General features: G+C 41.6%; 1 protein-coding gene across 1 annotated transcript in view; it reads right to left on the bottom strand.

Moving 5' to 3' along the window:
• Positions 1–348: 348 nt before the first annotated feature.
• The window catches only part of PEDS1 (plasmanylethanolamine desaturase 1), a 34,848-nt gene continuing 18,438 nt past the window's right edge, over positions 349–16,758 (bottom strand). Inside the window, exons 3-6 of the mRNA XM_065415020.1 lie at positions 8,777–8,868; positions 7,911–8,055; positions 6,891–7,103; positions 349–1,556 (exon numbers count right to left, since the gene is read on the bottom strand). Of these exons, the coding sequence (XP_065271092.1) occupies positions 1,435–1,556; positions 6,891–7,103; positions 7,911–8,055; positions 8,777–8,868 (572 nt within the window). The 3' untranslated portion in view covers positions 349–1,434. The remainder of the gene's footprint in view (positions 1,557–6,890; positions 7,104–7,910; positions 8,056–8,776; positions 8,869–16,758) is intronic.

Genomic DNA, 16,758 nt, shown 5'->3' with positions numbered 1-16,758 from the left:
CTCAACCCCCAATTACATGAGCATTCATGGCCCGCCATTCAATTTCCATACCCAGATGTGGCCCTCGAGCCAAAAAGTTTGCCCACCCCGCCCTACGTAGAGCTCACTGTAAAGCTTTTCTGCAGGGTGGTAGAAACTGGAATAGTCCTTTGTTATAATGTCAGATGCTTATATACTGAAAGAGTAAAATACACTGTTATAGTATAAGCAAAGGAAATGCAAGGTTTACCTCCCCAGGCTGCTGGGGGACTCATGCATTAATCCTGTGAATGCTAGATATTTCAGACTAAGTGTTGAGGATGAAGTGTGATTTTATACCATCAAATAAACAAAGAACTGCAACAAGACTTAACAAATGTGATTAGTATTATCCAACTGCTGTTATAAATTATATACATTCAGAACATCACGTTAAAATATTATTCCATGTTACACCAAAATAGATTAAGGCTTTATATTATTTACAGAAACCAACAAGCACCTTAAAAAACACCAACCATTAACATTTCTGTGCTAAAGACACAAATTTGATGTCTTTTGCTCTCAAAAGACAACAATTTGCAGATGTGCCCAATGCTACACCTACTTTAAACATTATTGGAACAGGAAACACATACTGGCAAGATCCCATCAGTGAGCACTCCGAATCAATTAATGCAAGCATGTGGGATACACATATACAATGTGCCCTCCAGATACTCAGACATTTATTAATGTAAAGCTGAACGCTTATACAGAAATGGTTGGTTCAAATTTCTCAAAAATTTGAATAAATTTTATTTTATTTTAAGAGAAACTGAAAACACTTAAGAATTCTTTGCCCATTGATAGAGTCAAGATTTCAAAGTCTGCTCCACACCACATTAACAAGACTTAACGCAATAGCAAAGATGGAAGTGACAGATTTATCAACCACTAAACGCACTGAAACGGTGACAATTTTACTGGCTTCGATCACTCTGACATGCTGTTTTCATGCAGCATATCTGGATGGGATTTCTTGAAACGCCGTGACAAGTTATCTTCACTATTCTCCATATCGGTCTTAGACAACAAGCTACTTTTAAAAGTTAAATAATGTTGATACAACACATGTTTACTGTGCCACCAATGTATTAGAAGTGATGGTGCATCGTCTTCCTCTCTGGCTCACCTGATGGCTTTTATGAGACTCAGTGATGAAATATTTTCTAAGACATCAGCAGACATGGCTAAAGAAAGGTGCTCAGTACAAACGGAAAAGTAACCATTCGCATTTCAAGTATTGTTTTAAGAAGAATGAGTTTTTAACTGCAGTCAATGTTAGCACTTTTTAGCTTGTGCTTTAGTCTGTTATTTCTTTACAAGTCTTGCATTTGGCTGATGGCTTTTTTTTTTTTTTTTTTTTAAAAGGTTGGCAACAAAGATAAGAACTATAGAAGGCTGGTAAGAGTTTTATTTAACTTTCTGAGCCCACTTCATGTCATCTGCTCTAGGCTTTTGCCCAGTCACTCCTTGGATAATATTCTCCAAGCATCTCCAAAATCCAATCTTCTCTAATGGATAGTTCAGCCAACCTGAAAGACCAGAGAGGGGAAAAAGAATTAAAAGTATTGAGCATTAGCTTAAACCATAGCAGTAGAAACTCAAGTTTGCATTGCTTTTCTTCCCTACTTAACGTTATTCACTTTAAATATCAAACAAAAATGTGTTAGAGAAAAGTTCAGTGGTAGTGCGCTATGGGCAAACAATGAAGAATGGTCACTACCAGGGCCGGCTCTGGCTTTTTGGCCGCCCCAAGCAAAAACAAACAAAACAAACAAACAAACAAACAAACAAAACTGCGGCGCGGCCGGAGCCAGGGTGCAGGGGGACTCCCTAAACTGCAGACGTGTCCCGGCTAGTGGGGGAGAGGGGGAGGAAGCGGGGGGGGGGGGGGAAGAGAGAGAAGGGGGGCGGCCAGGGCTTCAGCGGGGCACTACCATGCGGCCCCGACCAGTGCGCCGCCTGCCGGGAGGCTCCGCGTCGCTCCGGTCGTCTGGGAGGGAAGGATGCGGACTGCCCTGCCGGGCTTGCTGCAGGGCACTCCTGTCCTCCGCGCCGCTGCCCCCTACAGGGCGGCTGGAGCGGCACAACAAACAAAACAAAAACAAACAAAAAGTGGCCGTGCCGCCCTAGGATTGGGCAGAATGCCGCCTCGAACAATCTGCCGCCCCAAACACCAGCTTGCTCGGCTGGTGCCTGGAGCCGGCCCTGGTCACTACACAAAGCTAAAGGAGACTATTAGAGTAAAAGAGACAAACTTAAAAAACAAAAGTAATTTGTAAATACAGCACCTTGAATTTAGATATTTCTGTTTTAAAATTTCTAGCTAGTTATTTAGATTACAAATTGCCCTTCATTCAGACCAGTGAGTTTCACTTTTTGTTCAGATGGTTTCCCTTTCTGGTTCCTGTGCACTAGCACACAGATGCAATGCCTCATTTGCAAGCAGTGCAAGAGAATATTCAAATCAAACAAGGTAACTGGTCACTGACATTTAGACAGATTTATGAACTCACCAGATTTTGTAAAATTTCAGAAAAACCTAAATTTTGGATCTACACTACTTATATCCTTAAAAAACAAAGTTTATACCAACAAGCCAACTCCTTTCTCACCATACACAAAGTACTTAAACAGATCTTCACTGACACTGTAAATACTCCAGATTTGCTTTTTCTAATAAAAAAGAATGAATTAACTTTAAAACAGTAAGATCCAGTATATGTTGCCCCAGTCATAACTAAATATGCTTTATATTAATTCCTTGTTTCCAGTGGCACAGCCAGGGGAGTGGGAAGGCACAGCCAGGGCAGTGGTAGGGAAAACTGCATGTTTAACTAGGGAAGCTCCAGCTTTTAAAAACACATTAACTCATATCTGTCTAAACATTATAACTCAAAAAATAATTCTCATCACACTGTACACTATGTACTATTATCGATGCTTTTGTCACCTTGTTATCAGATACTGTTGTGTGTTCTAGATGGGGATACATGTTGAGATTATTTGGAAACTGAAGCTAACACAGCATGGGGCCACCTGTTTTTATTAAGGAAAGCATCACAAAGGGAGCACCTAACTCCAGTGTCCCAGTATCTGAAGTAGCCATCAAAAAGTTTCCAGGCAGTGGTCAAGATGTTGGTATTAGCCTATAACAGTAAGTAGCATGGATCTTGGCTATGCAATATTGCCACAGATGCAATCAAGAATGTTTGAGCTGTGCGCCTATTGATTTAAAAAGGGAGGGGCTTGTAGTGCACCTTTGCTTCGACTATAAGGAGTTTCATTTGGGATTATGCTTTTATCACGAGACTTGCTCAGTGGTAGATTTGTTAGGTAACCTTATGTCTGATTTTAAAAGGTGTATAGAACTAGCTTAATTTTAAGAGCCTAGAGTTGCAATAAATTAAGTAATTTTAACGTCCTCCGCATACAGTCAGGAGATTAGAGCACTTGAAGTATTTTACCTAAAGTATTGCGATACCTTCCTTGGATGTGCTTAGTAAAATAACATGCTGTGCTCAGTATAAAGCTGAAATTCTAAAACAGCAGTTCAGACTTTGTTTAGCATGCAACTTGCAAGACTCAAGACCACTTGGTGTGCCACTTTCATAATCTTATTCAGGATAGTTACAGTTCTTTCCTGATACTGTACTTTAAACTAACCCACATAATACTAACTGAACTGCTCTGAAAAGCTTAAATCCATCTTTTCCAGGGCAGCGGCATTTAGGTTAGTCATGCCAGTGAATCCATGCTTCGGAAAACTGGCTCAAGTACATAACATTGCACCCACCAGCGGAATCCTCACTCTCAAATTTTCTTCCCCCAAGAGTTCATGGGTGAAGGGAAAGCAGCAGCAGGTGGAGAGGAGGAAACCAAAGAGAAGCACAGGTGCGTGGACATACAAGGGCTATTGGGCAAGAGACAGAACAAGCAGGAAAGGATGGGAGGCAGGATGAGGAGAGGAACTGAGAGGCTGCCAGAGGAGATGCCCTGCAGCCAGCTTTGTCAGGTCAGAGCAAAGCATTCCTACAGATGGGGTACATCAGAGCAAACCGATTTGGGCTGGTGGGATTTTCATGCTGCGTATATGCCCATCACAGGATTCAAACATTAAAGTGGCAACCATTGATCCCAAAATAGAACAAGGACACTTTCAGGGTCATTTCAGCACTGGCCACTAGTACCCCACCTCCTCCCTACCCAGCAGGTCTATCTCCCACCAAGTCTGTCTGCAGGCTAATGACCCAGCACCTGTACCCTGGGGCCAGTATTTACTAGGTCTCCTGATAGCCACCCTCCCTCTCTGTACACCTCATCCCTTCTGGAAAGGCAACAAGTCAAGTCTCATCAGAGCAATGTTGCCAGCACCCTCTGGGAATTGACCCATCCTTCCCAAACTTCTAAATGTGACAGTTGTAGGCTTTGCATGAACAATGTAAGGAAACGGAAGTTAACAGACTGCATGAATTCACAAATATAGCTAGTAGATAAATAAATAATAATAATAGTAATGTGTGATAAGCTTGCAGCTGCAGCTTTGCTTCCTAACATAACAACGGCCGTACTGGGTCAGACCAAAGGTCCATCTAGCCCAGTATCCTGTCTTCCGACAGTGGCCAATGCCAGGTGCCCCAGCGGGAATGAACAGAACAGGTAATCATCAAATGATCCATCCCCTGTCACCCGCTCCCAGCTTCTGGCAAACAGAGGCTAGGGACACCATCCCTGCCCATCCTGGCTAATAGCCATTGATGGACGTATCCTCCATGAATTTATCTAGTTCTTTTTTGAACCCTGTTATAGTCTTGGCCTTCACAACATCCTCTGGCAAGGAGTTCCACAGGTTGACAGTGCATTGTGTGAAAAATGCATACTTTATAGTATATGGATAGCTTATGATCAATACAGGAATTGGTTCACAAAATTAGGAGGCCAGTCAAAGCATGTGATACAATGCAGAATGTAATGTGCATGTGTTAGTCTGTTTTAGAATAGGTATATAATCTGATTTATAATTATGCACTTGGGAGTTGTGGTGCATCTTAACCCATCCCCTTCACCTGAGCCTCATCACCTCAGGTATAACTTTATGAAATGCCAATAAAGAGACCTCAGCGATACGTCTGGATTCAAACCAATTTTTTGGATTCCAGAGAACTGGATAAACTGTTCTCCCAGAACTGGATGACATGCTCTGGATAAGCCAAGTGGAAAAATCTCGGAAGGAATCCCAACAGTCAGCCCGGAAGCTTTAGCATTAGGAATTCCATTAAAAGTCCGTTTGCTCAGTTATCTGACACTCTCCTGGGAAGATACAAGGGCAGACACTTATGTACATGGGGTCAGCTCTGAAGCAGAGTGTACTCTCAGGATCTGAAGTCTTGCTCAGTGACACTAACAAGCAAGGCTGCTTTTGAAGTGCAGTACATGCCTCAGTATCTATTAACACTTCACACACAGCACACACAAAGAGCTTTACATGTCAAAGGCTGTGGGTTTCCCCATTGTTCTAAACGAAGACCACTGGGATTAGGGATCCAAAAGCCCTTGTATACCTACACTTTATTCAGTGAAGCAATCCATCATATTACCTTGATGTGAAATCAAAGTGGGCTGGAGAAGAGGGAATGGGATTAATACTTCTTATAATATTTTTCGCTCATTTAGTACTTCCTGTATGAAGAACTCCAAGTCCTTCACAGAAGCTTGCTACTGGAGGCAGACAGTCAAGTGACTAGCTCAATCCTAATTCCCAGTCCTCTGTTCTTATCACTCTACCATACTGTCTCAATCTCACTGCATTTTGTTCTGACAATGATTAGGAGCAAACCATTTGCTTTGCTTCACATTTGGATGTTAGGAGAAATCCAGACTTCAGTGTAAGTATAAAAGGTGAGATAGGTCAAAAAGAGGACTCAGCTAGCAGCACAGTAGTACCTAAAGTACCAGGGAGCTAAAGAAGCTGAAACAGAAATGAAACAAATGCTTAGGGTAGGAGACTGTTTTTTGACAGATGACAGGAACAAGTTATAAAGCTTTACACAGGGCACACAGTACTGCATGACTAATACAAATCTATAGATTTTTATTTATTTCGTGGTCCATTTGTCAGAGCAGGAAATGGAGTCAGGAATCTAGAATTTTATTTCCAGCTGTGCCATCGCTCACTATGTGACCTTGAGCAAGTCATTAGCACTCTGGCTTAGCTTGCCCATCTGCAAAATGGACATAACCAGAATGACTTTAGTTGAGGTGAATATCATGATTTATAGATCCAAGGGGAATCAGAGGCCAAAAAAACCTTGATAAAGAAGTTACACATGTTCTGAAGGCCTTTGTTAGAAGTATTTGGAAATTCTCTCATTATGGCCATGAATTTCAGAAGTCTAAGAACTTGTTTTGGAAACTAACATTCAAGGAGAGATGCCAGTGTAGATTAAGAAAATGAAATCATTCCCTTTGTATGAGAAGAACAGCAGCTTTCACAGAATTCACTGCATTGAATAAAGATGCACTAATTTGCATGCAAGATCAGACTGCTTGACCTTTCCCAAGACTCAGCATCACTGACCTGAAGTCAACAGTAAGAAGTTACTTGATTTTCAGCCAATCACAAGCCTGATTTTTCTTCTTTTTTGGGATTGGGATTTTTCTTATTTATGTAACAATACCAAGTAAAGAGCCTCAGTTGACTTGTACAGTAGAAGCTAACATACATGCCACAACTTGCAGTAACATCTTCCACATTTTATAGACTGCTAAACAGTAATCATATATGCAATCAGACTACATTCTTGCCACATGTATGCTTTCTGGCTCAGTGAAAAAAGCTCAGTCCAGGAATATATAGTTTACTTTACCTGTGGTAATACAAAAATAAGTCTCATGGGGAGACACATGATGGATTCGGTGGTGTTTCCGTGGCAGGATAACATGCCAGTCCTGCAGAAAGATGACCCAGCGAGGAAGACCAAAGTACGTATGAGACCATTTGTGAATCTGGTTTGTCAAGGTTACAAAGATAGCCAGGGCAAAGACATAACATTCCCACGGGCATGTCTGGTACAACGCTTCTGCAAAAATAATAAAAAAGCATTAAAAACCCCAGACTTTCTTTCCTTTATTTTATTTTATTGAAGAAGCAGATTCCTACCAGATAGATTCTAATAATGCCTGCCCTGTTTAGAAGTTGCCCCTCAATTCTGATACTATTCTAGCAGTGGCTGACACTTCAGATGTTAACAAGGCCCATGACCAAATTGCTTCAGCAATAGACTGACAGCAGAGCCGCTGAGTCATGAACAACTCATCTCATATGACATTCTGAAATACCACAAAGTAATAGGGTTGCAAGACTAGTATGCACCACACCAAATTAGTCAAAATAAATTCAGTCTAATGGATAGTGGGAACCTGAGCTATGGGTTTACTGGCTATTGTAATTAAATAGGAGAATGTAATGCTGCATTATTAGTCTTTACATTTATTGAACTACTTCTGCAAAATAGCAAATTTCACTGGTTTTTAATCTTAAGCTTTCTTCCTTAATTGCCTGAGTTTAAAAGTCCTTTGGGAAAGAATGAGATGCTAGTTCTTCTGCAGAATTTATATTTTAAGGCTTCTTTACTGAACTCTTCAGTAGGACACTTTCCTGGAGATGGGAGATCCTTGGCACGGGAAAAATTAATCACCCATTATCAAACAGTGGAAATTCCCCCCCCCCCTCCTCCAAACATCTGCTTCCAACATAAATTAGAGCCGTTGACATGAATCACAGATTCAATTTTTAATCCCTTCCCCACACAAGGGCAAGCACTTATTCAATTTATCCAGTGATGAAGATTCTAAATACATATACATAGTCACTGTTAATAGCTTACCTGGGGAAAGAGAAACAAATTTGTAGGCCATGTTTGCCAATGGCACTAGAGTCATCATGCAGTTATCTCCATTGGTCTCTATAAAATCATGTCTAGTAATTGCTGTGGGGTCAATGTGATGTTCTCTAAAAGGTCTGATGAAAGCCTGAAAGAACAAAGCCAAAAGTGCCAGGCCATTACTCGTACGAATGAATGGATCGGAAACAGAATGAAAACATCAAATCAAAGAGTGATAAAAGGGCTTCCATACTATCATGCACCTAGGAATTAAGGTTCAAGCTTTTAGAAGTAGTGTTTGAAATAATTCAACCATCTGTTGCTTTACACTTGCAAATCTTCATACAATGCTTATATTTCAGCCCAGTTTTTGCATTTTTAAGCAATGTATTAATATTGTTAACACATGTAGCACTTTTCATCTCAAAGTGCTTTATAAAGGTGGATATGCATTATCACAATTTTACAGATGGGGGAGAAGCATAGACATTAAGTGACTTGTTAAAGGTCACACAGCTAGGCAACAGCAGATCTGGGAACAGAGATACTTAGTCTTAGTCTACTGTTACTTCTGCTTGTTAATACTCCCAGTCGGAACAGGGCACATTAGAAAGAGTCACCTCAAACTTCCTGACTTATCAGTCTAGAAGAAATTTAACACTGTATGTCATAGCTCTACCGCCAATATGCCAGGCCAATTAGCATGGGATAAAGAGAGGGTGAGGAGGACACAAGCAGGCCAAATCAGTAGGAGAGAAGACAAGACAGAAAGAAACAAGTTCCTATATAGTGCATAGCACATTTAAGATGGTAGCAGCTTCCCCCAAAGTGATTTTTATTTGAAATTTTGAAAATTAAAAATCTCAAACCTTTCCAACTATGGGCAGCTCCACAGATCCCCAGGTGTCCGCTCCCCAGTGCACTAATCCTGACAGAAAGTCAGCAGTAATAACTCCTGCAACTTTAAGAAAACAGAGTTAGGAATCCAGAAGTATTGTTTCAATGTCCACAATCTCTTCCCTCCCCCCCCCCCAAGAAAAAAATATCATTACTACTATTTTCTGGACAGATGCACACTCCCAAACACAAGAGCGATCTGGCCACTCTGAATGCACAAAAGTCAACTCTTCAATGAAAGGTGGGTGATCATGACAGAGGCCAATAAAAGATTAAGTCTTCTCTTAGCTGACAATAAGATCTTGGATCTGACCAACAATCCTATTGTTAATCAAATAATTTCCATACCAGTAAATCTAGATTTGTCAGAAATTAATTTATAATGATAGTCAAATCAGTGAAACCAATTCCTTCTAAAATGTATCTCTACTCTGCATATGATCCTCTCTCAAATATCTATATGTATAGCTGGTAGATCTAATTCACACATCTAACAGCCAACGTAAAGGGACAGTTTGGTTTTACCTAGTACGTACTCTTTAGACCACCCTTACCCAGATCTGCAGAGATATTCATAGTGTTAGTGGGTAGCACTACCCACAACGTGGTTGTTATTCTTTTTGCACTCAGCAGAGACCTCCTACCAGCAGACCCCCGCTACCACCACACACTCTTGGACCTCGCCAAAGCTTTCTAAGCATGATCCACAGAGAACTCTCTCAGCTTACAACTAAATAATATCAGCTACAGATGCACACTTTAATACCTGGAAGGGGCTTCCACACATGGTTCTTTACAGCAAGGCTATTTACAAAGTAAGGTTGAAAGCCTAGCAGCCAGCTACGGGGTGGAGCCACCTACAATAATGCAATGAGGAGCATCAGAGTCCATATTGATGATTCCCTGCAGAAAGTGTTCTATACTGAAGAGTTACTACAGTGGCATGGTAGATGTAGAAGAATGCGTGTCTAAATCTGTAGACAAACATGGACAGTTTGTGAATAAGAATTTTTTTTTTTAAACTGACAGCCATGTGCACTAAGTTTGCAATTTAAACGGTGTTCCTCTGTTCCTGCGGATAAGTAGATTTATTTAAATTTTAGTTTTATACAAACTCTTCGCCAAAAGCACCTGTTCAAAAACTCAGGGCAACTTTGGCGCATCTAAAGACAAATAAAAATTGATTGAAGCAACAGCACATCTTCCTGTCAGACATCTGATCAGTTATGTGACCAACGCATCGTAAGATGACCCTATCACACTTCCTCACTACATTGAAATTTCTACCATCAGCTGCCTCAGCTCTTCACCAGACAGGATTTACAGCATGCCCAGAACGTCAACCTATTGGGGGGAGATAATTAGCAGGAAAGTCCTTGGAGAGAAGGCTCTGCCAGCAGCCACTTTATAGGGGCAAGATGGGGGGAGGGGGCAGTTAAGCTCAAAGGCCTCTGCTGATCACAGCTGTGGCAGCATGGCACAGGGAGAGAGACAGTCTCTCCAGTAGGCAAGTCCCGAGGCATTTAGGGCCTTATAGGTCAAAACCCAACACCACCTTAACCATCACATGGCCAGCAATAGGTACCAAAAAAAAAAAAAAAAAAAAAAAAAAAATTAGTAATAGATTCTACAGATCCAACTTTGCCCTTATTGCTCTGAATGGAGTTTCTGAAGCGTCACCAAGGGCAGGATTTGGTTACAATTTTGTTGAAACGTAAGCAGGAATAGAATCCAACTCCCTTGTGGAGCTGTGTTGGCTCTGCAGGTATAACAGAATTACAGTCTTTCTGTGCATTTAAAGTCTTATCTGCTGAATTCGGCCACAGAGAAGAACTGTATTGATTAAAAAGGTGCATCAGTTTCTCAGTGTATAACTGCACTTAAACTGTCAAGAACAGCAATACTCTCCTCTCCCACACCCACTCCTTCTGCAGCTCTATTTAAAGGCATTCAGTAGACACTGACGTAAATTTGCACATCTGCGAAGTGGAATATGCAAATAAAATAAACCTGGAAACTGATTAGGTGTTTTATCCTGGAGGGAGTCACATGGAAACTTTACACAACTCCTGCCAAGCTAAGCATCACACTGATCTTTCAATCCATTGTCAAAGGGCACCTTGGAATCAGAGAAGTAAATAAATGAGGGGTGTGTGTGTGTAACACATTTCAATAAAGGGATTGGCTAGCAACCAGTATAAAACCTAATGAACCACACCATTCATATCTGACACTTGGAACGTAATTTATAAGGCAGAGGCTCGTCGTCTAGCAGTATGTGTACTAAAGGCGGGTGCATGCTGTATTTGAGGAGCTGGTTAACTGCTCATAGGAAGCCACATAATAGAACTAGTCATATAGCCACGGTCATAGAGTTTCTGGAAGTTTTTTTAGTTCTCCATTTTTTACAGTCACATTAACATTTTAAAACCGGCTCGGTTACAAAAATAACAGATGTCAGACATATTCTGACTTTTTAACTCTAGAAACACCAGCTAGTTTTTAAAACAAGGTAAGAACAGAGTTTTATTTTATTTTTGCTGTATATAACTGGAGGGTAATACCCAAACTGCCTCACTGATTCTTCCTGGGACCTTGGTCTGCCACTCTAAGAAAACAGGGGACTCCTGGCTTTCTACTCAGCAGGCAAGCAGCTTCTCTTCCAGATGCCTTAGGGTATGTCTACACTGCAATTAGATATTACCCCCCCCACACCCAACCAGGTCCAAGTCAGCTGACTTGGGTTCATGGGCTCAGGCGTGGTGAACTGTGGTGTTGACATTCCAGCTTGGGCTGCAGCCTGAGCTCTGGGACCCTCCCAACTCGCAGGGTCCTAGAGCCTGGGCTTCAGCCTGAGCCCAGAAGTCTACACTGCAATCAAACAGTCCTGCAACCCAAGCCAGCTGGCATGCACCAGTCATGGGTGTCTAGTTGCAATGTAGACAAACTTTAGACCTCCCCTCCACCTCAGCTCCCCAGTCACAGGAGGTGGTGCTTTTGTCATGTGGGTCTGCTAGGGTTTAGGCAGAGACAAGCAGACCCGTGTCACTACTTGTGACCCAAACCAGAAATTAATGGTTACATCGTTAGCTTGCCTGGCTATGTTATCCTGGCGTCTCACTGCTGCTCTAAAGAGAGTCTCAAACACCTCCTTCCAGGATACACCATTTTAGTAAATTACCTCTGCATTTTTATCCAGCAGTGAGACAGGTTGGGTTTCTCCTAGTCATGAGTTGATGTTGACATGCTTTTTACTATGGGGTTATGGAGCCACACATCCTGTTGCAATCAGGATGCTTAGATCATCTGTCTTGGGACCGTTAACAAGATTTTGTTTGACGTTAGCAGGATTCCCAAAGTGCAGATACTTTTATGAAACAAGAGAGGAGTAGTCTTTTTGTTGTTGTTGTTGTTGTTAATACTATGAAGTACTGCAGGAATTCTCTTCGTCTATGTGTGGTGCAGAGATAATGCAGCTCACCCACTCCCCTCCCTTCACACAGTATATTCTGAGGGTCCCCCTCACTCTTTGCCCTTCCCTTTGTCTTTGTTTAGCTAATCCCAGACATGTGTGTCTCTGCCCCCAACAATAATAATGGAACTAACAAGTTATATTCCTTTTCTCTGTCCTTTGTCTTGCCTTGTCAATTTAGACTGTAGGCTCTTCAGAGCAGGAACTGTCCACTGCTGTTCTTGTACGGTGCCTGTCACAATGAAGCCCTGATTTGGCTAGTCCCTAGGTACTACCATAAAAAACCCCCATGATTAATACATTTTAGAACAAGACTGTCTTGTTTTAAGATAGATGGATATGCTAGAGATACAGCTAGCCAGTGTGGGACAGCACTCAGCCTTTGGGATCACCCCACATCATGAATCTGAAAGAATGTGTGGCTTCTACCTAAAGGGGAAAAGGAATAGGTGGAGTTTATTTTAAAAACCTTGGCTATGGCTACACTAGAGAGCTTACAGCTGCCTCAATACAGCTGCGCCGCTATAAGCTCTCTGTGTAGCTGCTCTAAGCCGACAGGAGCGAGCTCTCCGGTTGGCTTAATTACTCCAGCCCCCGTGAGTGGCAGTAGCTATGTTGGCAGGGAAAGCTCTCCCGCGACCTAGTGCGGTCCACACCAGCATAAATTATGTTGCTCAGGGGGGTGGCTAATTCACATCCCTGAGCGACGTAACTTAGTCAACTTAATCTGTAGTGTAGCCATAGCCTCAAATACCACGAATACGGAGGTTGTAGCAGCCGTGTACCCAATTCTCTCTCACCTGACCTCACAAAGATTGAAGTATGTTCTGTGAAGATCATGTGGCCTTGAAACTTTCAAGATAATTGAAAAAGGAAGAGAAGAAAAGCAGAAAAAAAAGTCTCTGTGGAAGGGTCTGAGAATATTTTACACAGCGTTTCAGGAGCAGTCTATCAAACACCAAGATCAGGGGAAGAGTGAAGAGTTTGGTAAGACGTGTCTTATTCTAAGGCTGTTTGAAATCCCAGCAAATGCTAGAAGCTCCTTTCTAGCAAGCAGCATTGCTAGGTAGGTTTCACTTACAATCTAGCCGATTCACAGCTGGGTAATTCTGGCAGAAAGGAATATGGAAAGAGGATGCGGGATTATACCTGGCACTCGTGGTGGGGATAATACTTTGCACTTTATAACACTTGGATTCGAGAATCTCAAAGCACCTTACAAACATTAATGAATGTAGCCTCATTTTCCTCACGAGTCAGGCATTCTCCCATTTTAAATGAGGAAATGGAGGCATAGATGCTAAGTGACTTGTTTAAAGTCACACAGGAAGCCTATAGCAACACACGGGATAGAACTAAGGTCTCTGGACTCCTACGCCTGTGTGACTATAAAGAACTTCCTTCCTTTCTGACTGAGTGAGATGTAACGAGGTCTGGAGAGAAAAACATAGCCCAATTGTGATTGATAACATTAGGGAGGGCCAGTCACATATCCAGTAAAGATGGAAGCCCAAAGTTTGTGATTCAGGGATGCATGAGTCTCATGCTGATCAGAAGCCAGGCCACTGGCAGAAAAAGGGACTTTTGCTGAACTTGATCTTATTTCAATCCAATCAATAGGAACTCTGAACATTTATTTCATGAGGATTAGAAAGATCTCAGAAAAATATCATGGCCAAGAATAATGGACATTGACTACCATCATTGAATGTTTTTAATTTTTTTGATTAATGCTTTTTAAAAAAAAATCAGTTCAGAACTAGGTATCTAACGAAAGCTTTCATTTGTTGTTTGATATATAGACCAACGTGTTGTTAAAAAAACACTTCATTTCAATAAACAGAATCAGCTACTAGCCCAATAAAAGTATTTATCTAGTTTTGGGCTACTTTTTAAGTGACTTTAGACTATTAATGCAGAATGTCGTTCTGCTGAAAAGAAGAAGTGGAAACAGAGGCCTGGAACACACAGAAGGGAGTTTCTTTCAAAAGCAGCCTACTGATCATGAAGTGAATAAAACTGACAGGCCTCAACAGAAGGTGAAACCAGATTTCACAGGCAAAGAGTTTAATCAGGCATTTTAACTGGAGCAAAGAACAGCAACAGAGGTGGTTTCAGTAAGGCATAACCCTCATATCACTGGCATGCAAGGGAGGAAGTTTTATTAAAGTAAGAGGCTAGGCACTGGTTTTTGCCAGAAAGGCTGTGGCTGGTTTTGCCCTCAGATACATACAGGGTCTTGAGGTACAGAAACAAGAGGCTGCAATGGACCTCGGCAGAGGCAAAGGTGTGATGGCTAGTGGAGTAAGATCTTGAGCTGGCGGTTATTGTTACAAAATGAGCATCATTGTGGAGAACTCAGTAAAGAGTTTCTAGGTATACAGGTGAGATACAGCCAGTGAATGTGACTGACCCTTAAAAGATTTGAGACGTGTTAAGGAGCTTGGAGCTTTTATACCATGCATCAATACAAGCAGAAGCCTAGGGAGCGGCAGCTTCTGATGTTTTTGGGCTGTTTAGCAATAGATGGCAGGCAGGAAAAACCAAAAATTGCAACAGCCAGAGAACAGAGTGTAACCAAGGATGTCGCATTAGAGCAAGTTACACAACACTGACAATTCTCTGGTGACCTGAGCTCCCAAACTCTATAGGAAGGTGCCAGAGAGCAGTGCACCTCATATGCCTGGGAGCTCCACAGATAAAAGTTCTCTTTTTCTTTTTGGATTTGTGACAAATCAGATACATTAATGGGGATAACGCCAATGTCATGCTAAATATAACTGTACCTTCCCTTGGTTGTGATTTCCAAGTGAATTCCACCAACAGAGCAGTCTTATACTGGAGTAAGTGAAGTTTCACTCCTACTCACAGATTTCCTACTATACGTGTGTTGGACTGAGGAGTGTCACATGTATTGAAGTGTTGTATTTTTCCCTAGGCTGTGTACTTAACCACAATTGCTGTTTAAAGTGAATGACTGAACATTTGCAAGTGGAGGGGGTTAGAAGGGAAAAAACTCAAGCTAAATTCCCAAAACAGACAGAAATATACATATATGTTTACTGCTAACACATCTTTATTCCTAGAAGCACTTGTTTTAGGTATTCCCATAACAGTAACACCGATTTTGTCACAAATTTGACACCCCCTCATTTTTGTCAAAAATTATTTACATGACAAATAAGAACTAATGACATCGATGTTTTAGAAAACAATTAACAGTAAAGGAAGGAATCCTGCAACATTTTAAGTTTCCTGCAATTAAAAAAAAAAATATTAAGAGTCACTCATTTTAGCCCTGTCACATATATGGGCCCTGGCAGGCCATTACAGATAAATACCAAGTAAAGCAATCAAGATTGGAGCTGGATGCATAGCCTACACAAGCAGCTAACTATATCAACAGGACAGCAGAGTCCCAATGGCTGGTAGGAAGGTGGTCCCTAAAGGATTTAGCTAGAAGAAGCTGAAGGTTTTTTCCTTTTGCCACTGCATGTGTCCCACAGGTTGGCAACACCTGATCTAATCTACAGGGAACATTAAAACCAACAAACAAAAGGTCAAGCAAGCACAAGACAACGATAAACTTTGGAGCCACTGGTCACATGTCCACCAGGGGTAGTTGGGGCAGCACAGAGGGTGTGGTGACAAGACAATTTGTGACTGTCTCAAGTAGCAACAGCCTGCTGAACATGTTAACCTTGGCTGCATTGCCCCCAAAACAAACAGTGCACAAAGTTTACTCAAAAGTGAGTATAGTTTAATGATAAAAATCTACTTCTATATAGTATTGTCTGAAAATTTAAACAGAAATCCTGAAACAAACATTGGTCGATGCGTTTGAATATTAGGGCACTGAATGACTATTCTGCCAAGTGTAATTATTACTAATATTTTGCTATTCTACAGCACCTTTCAGCCAAAGATCTCAAAGCACTTTACAAATTTAAGCCACAAGTATTCCTGAGAGGCAAGAAGAGGAGAGTGAGGAACAGTTGTTAATCACCCCACCCAAGGTCACATGGCGAGTCAGTGGCAATGCCTGGATGGAACACAGGTCTCCTGGTTTCCTAACCACATGCGGTCTAGTCACTGTATTACACTTCTTTCAGAAACGCTTTATTAGAATACAGCAGTATCTCTTGCCTGGCCTCCCACTATTGTAGCTCACATCTGAACACAATGTAAAAGTCCACCAAAAAGCCAGAAACAGTGTGGCCTAGAGGAGAAAGTGCAAGAGTCTCAGCCTTTTACTTTATACCTGAAGGTTAGATGCTTATGGGAGAAACAAACTAATAGGTTCTTTTGGTTAAACTACCGAAGTGTGAGGGGAAGAGAGTTAGATGCAAAATAGCAGCAGCAATTCAAAGTGAACAGGATAGGCTCTCCTCAGACAGCCTGGCACATTCTCTGTTAAACTAAGGAAACAAATGACTCAACTGGCCTCTTGCAGTTCTGGGAAACCTGTGCTGGGTAGCCTTA

Source organism: Emys orbicularis, chromosome 12 (assembly GCF_028017835.1).
Source record: "Emys orbicularis isolate rEmyOrb1 chromosome 12, rEmyOrb1.hap1, whole genome shotgun sequence".
Classification (NCBI taxonomy): Eukaryota; Metazoa; Chordata; order Testudines; family Emydidae; genus Emys; species Emys orbicularis.
This window is presented reverse-complemented; position numbering and strand designations above follow the sequence as displayed.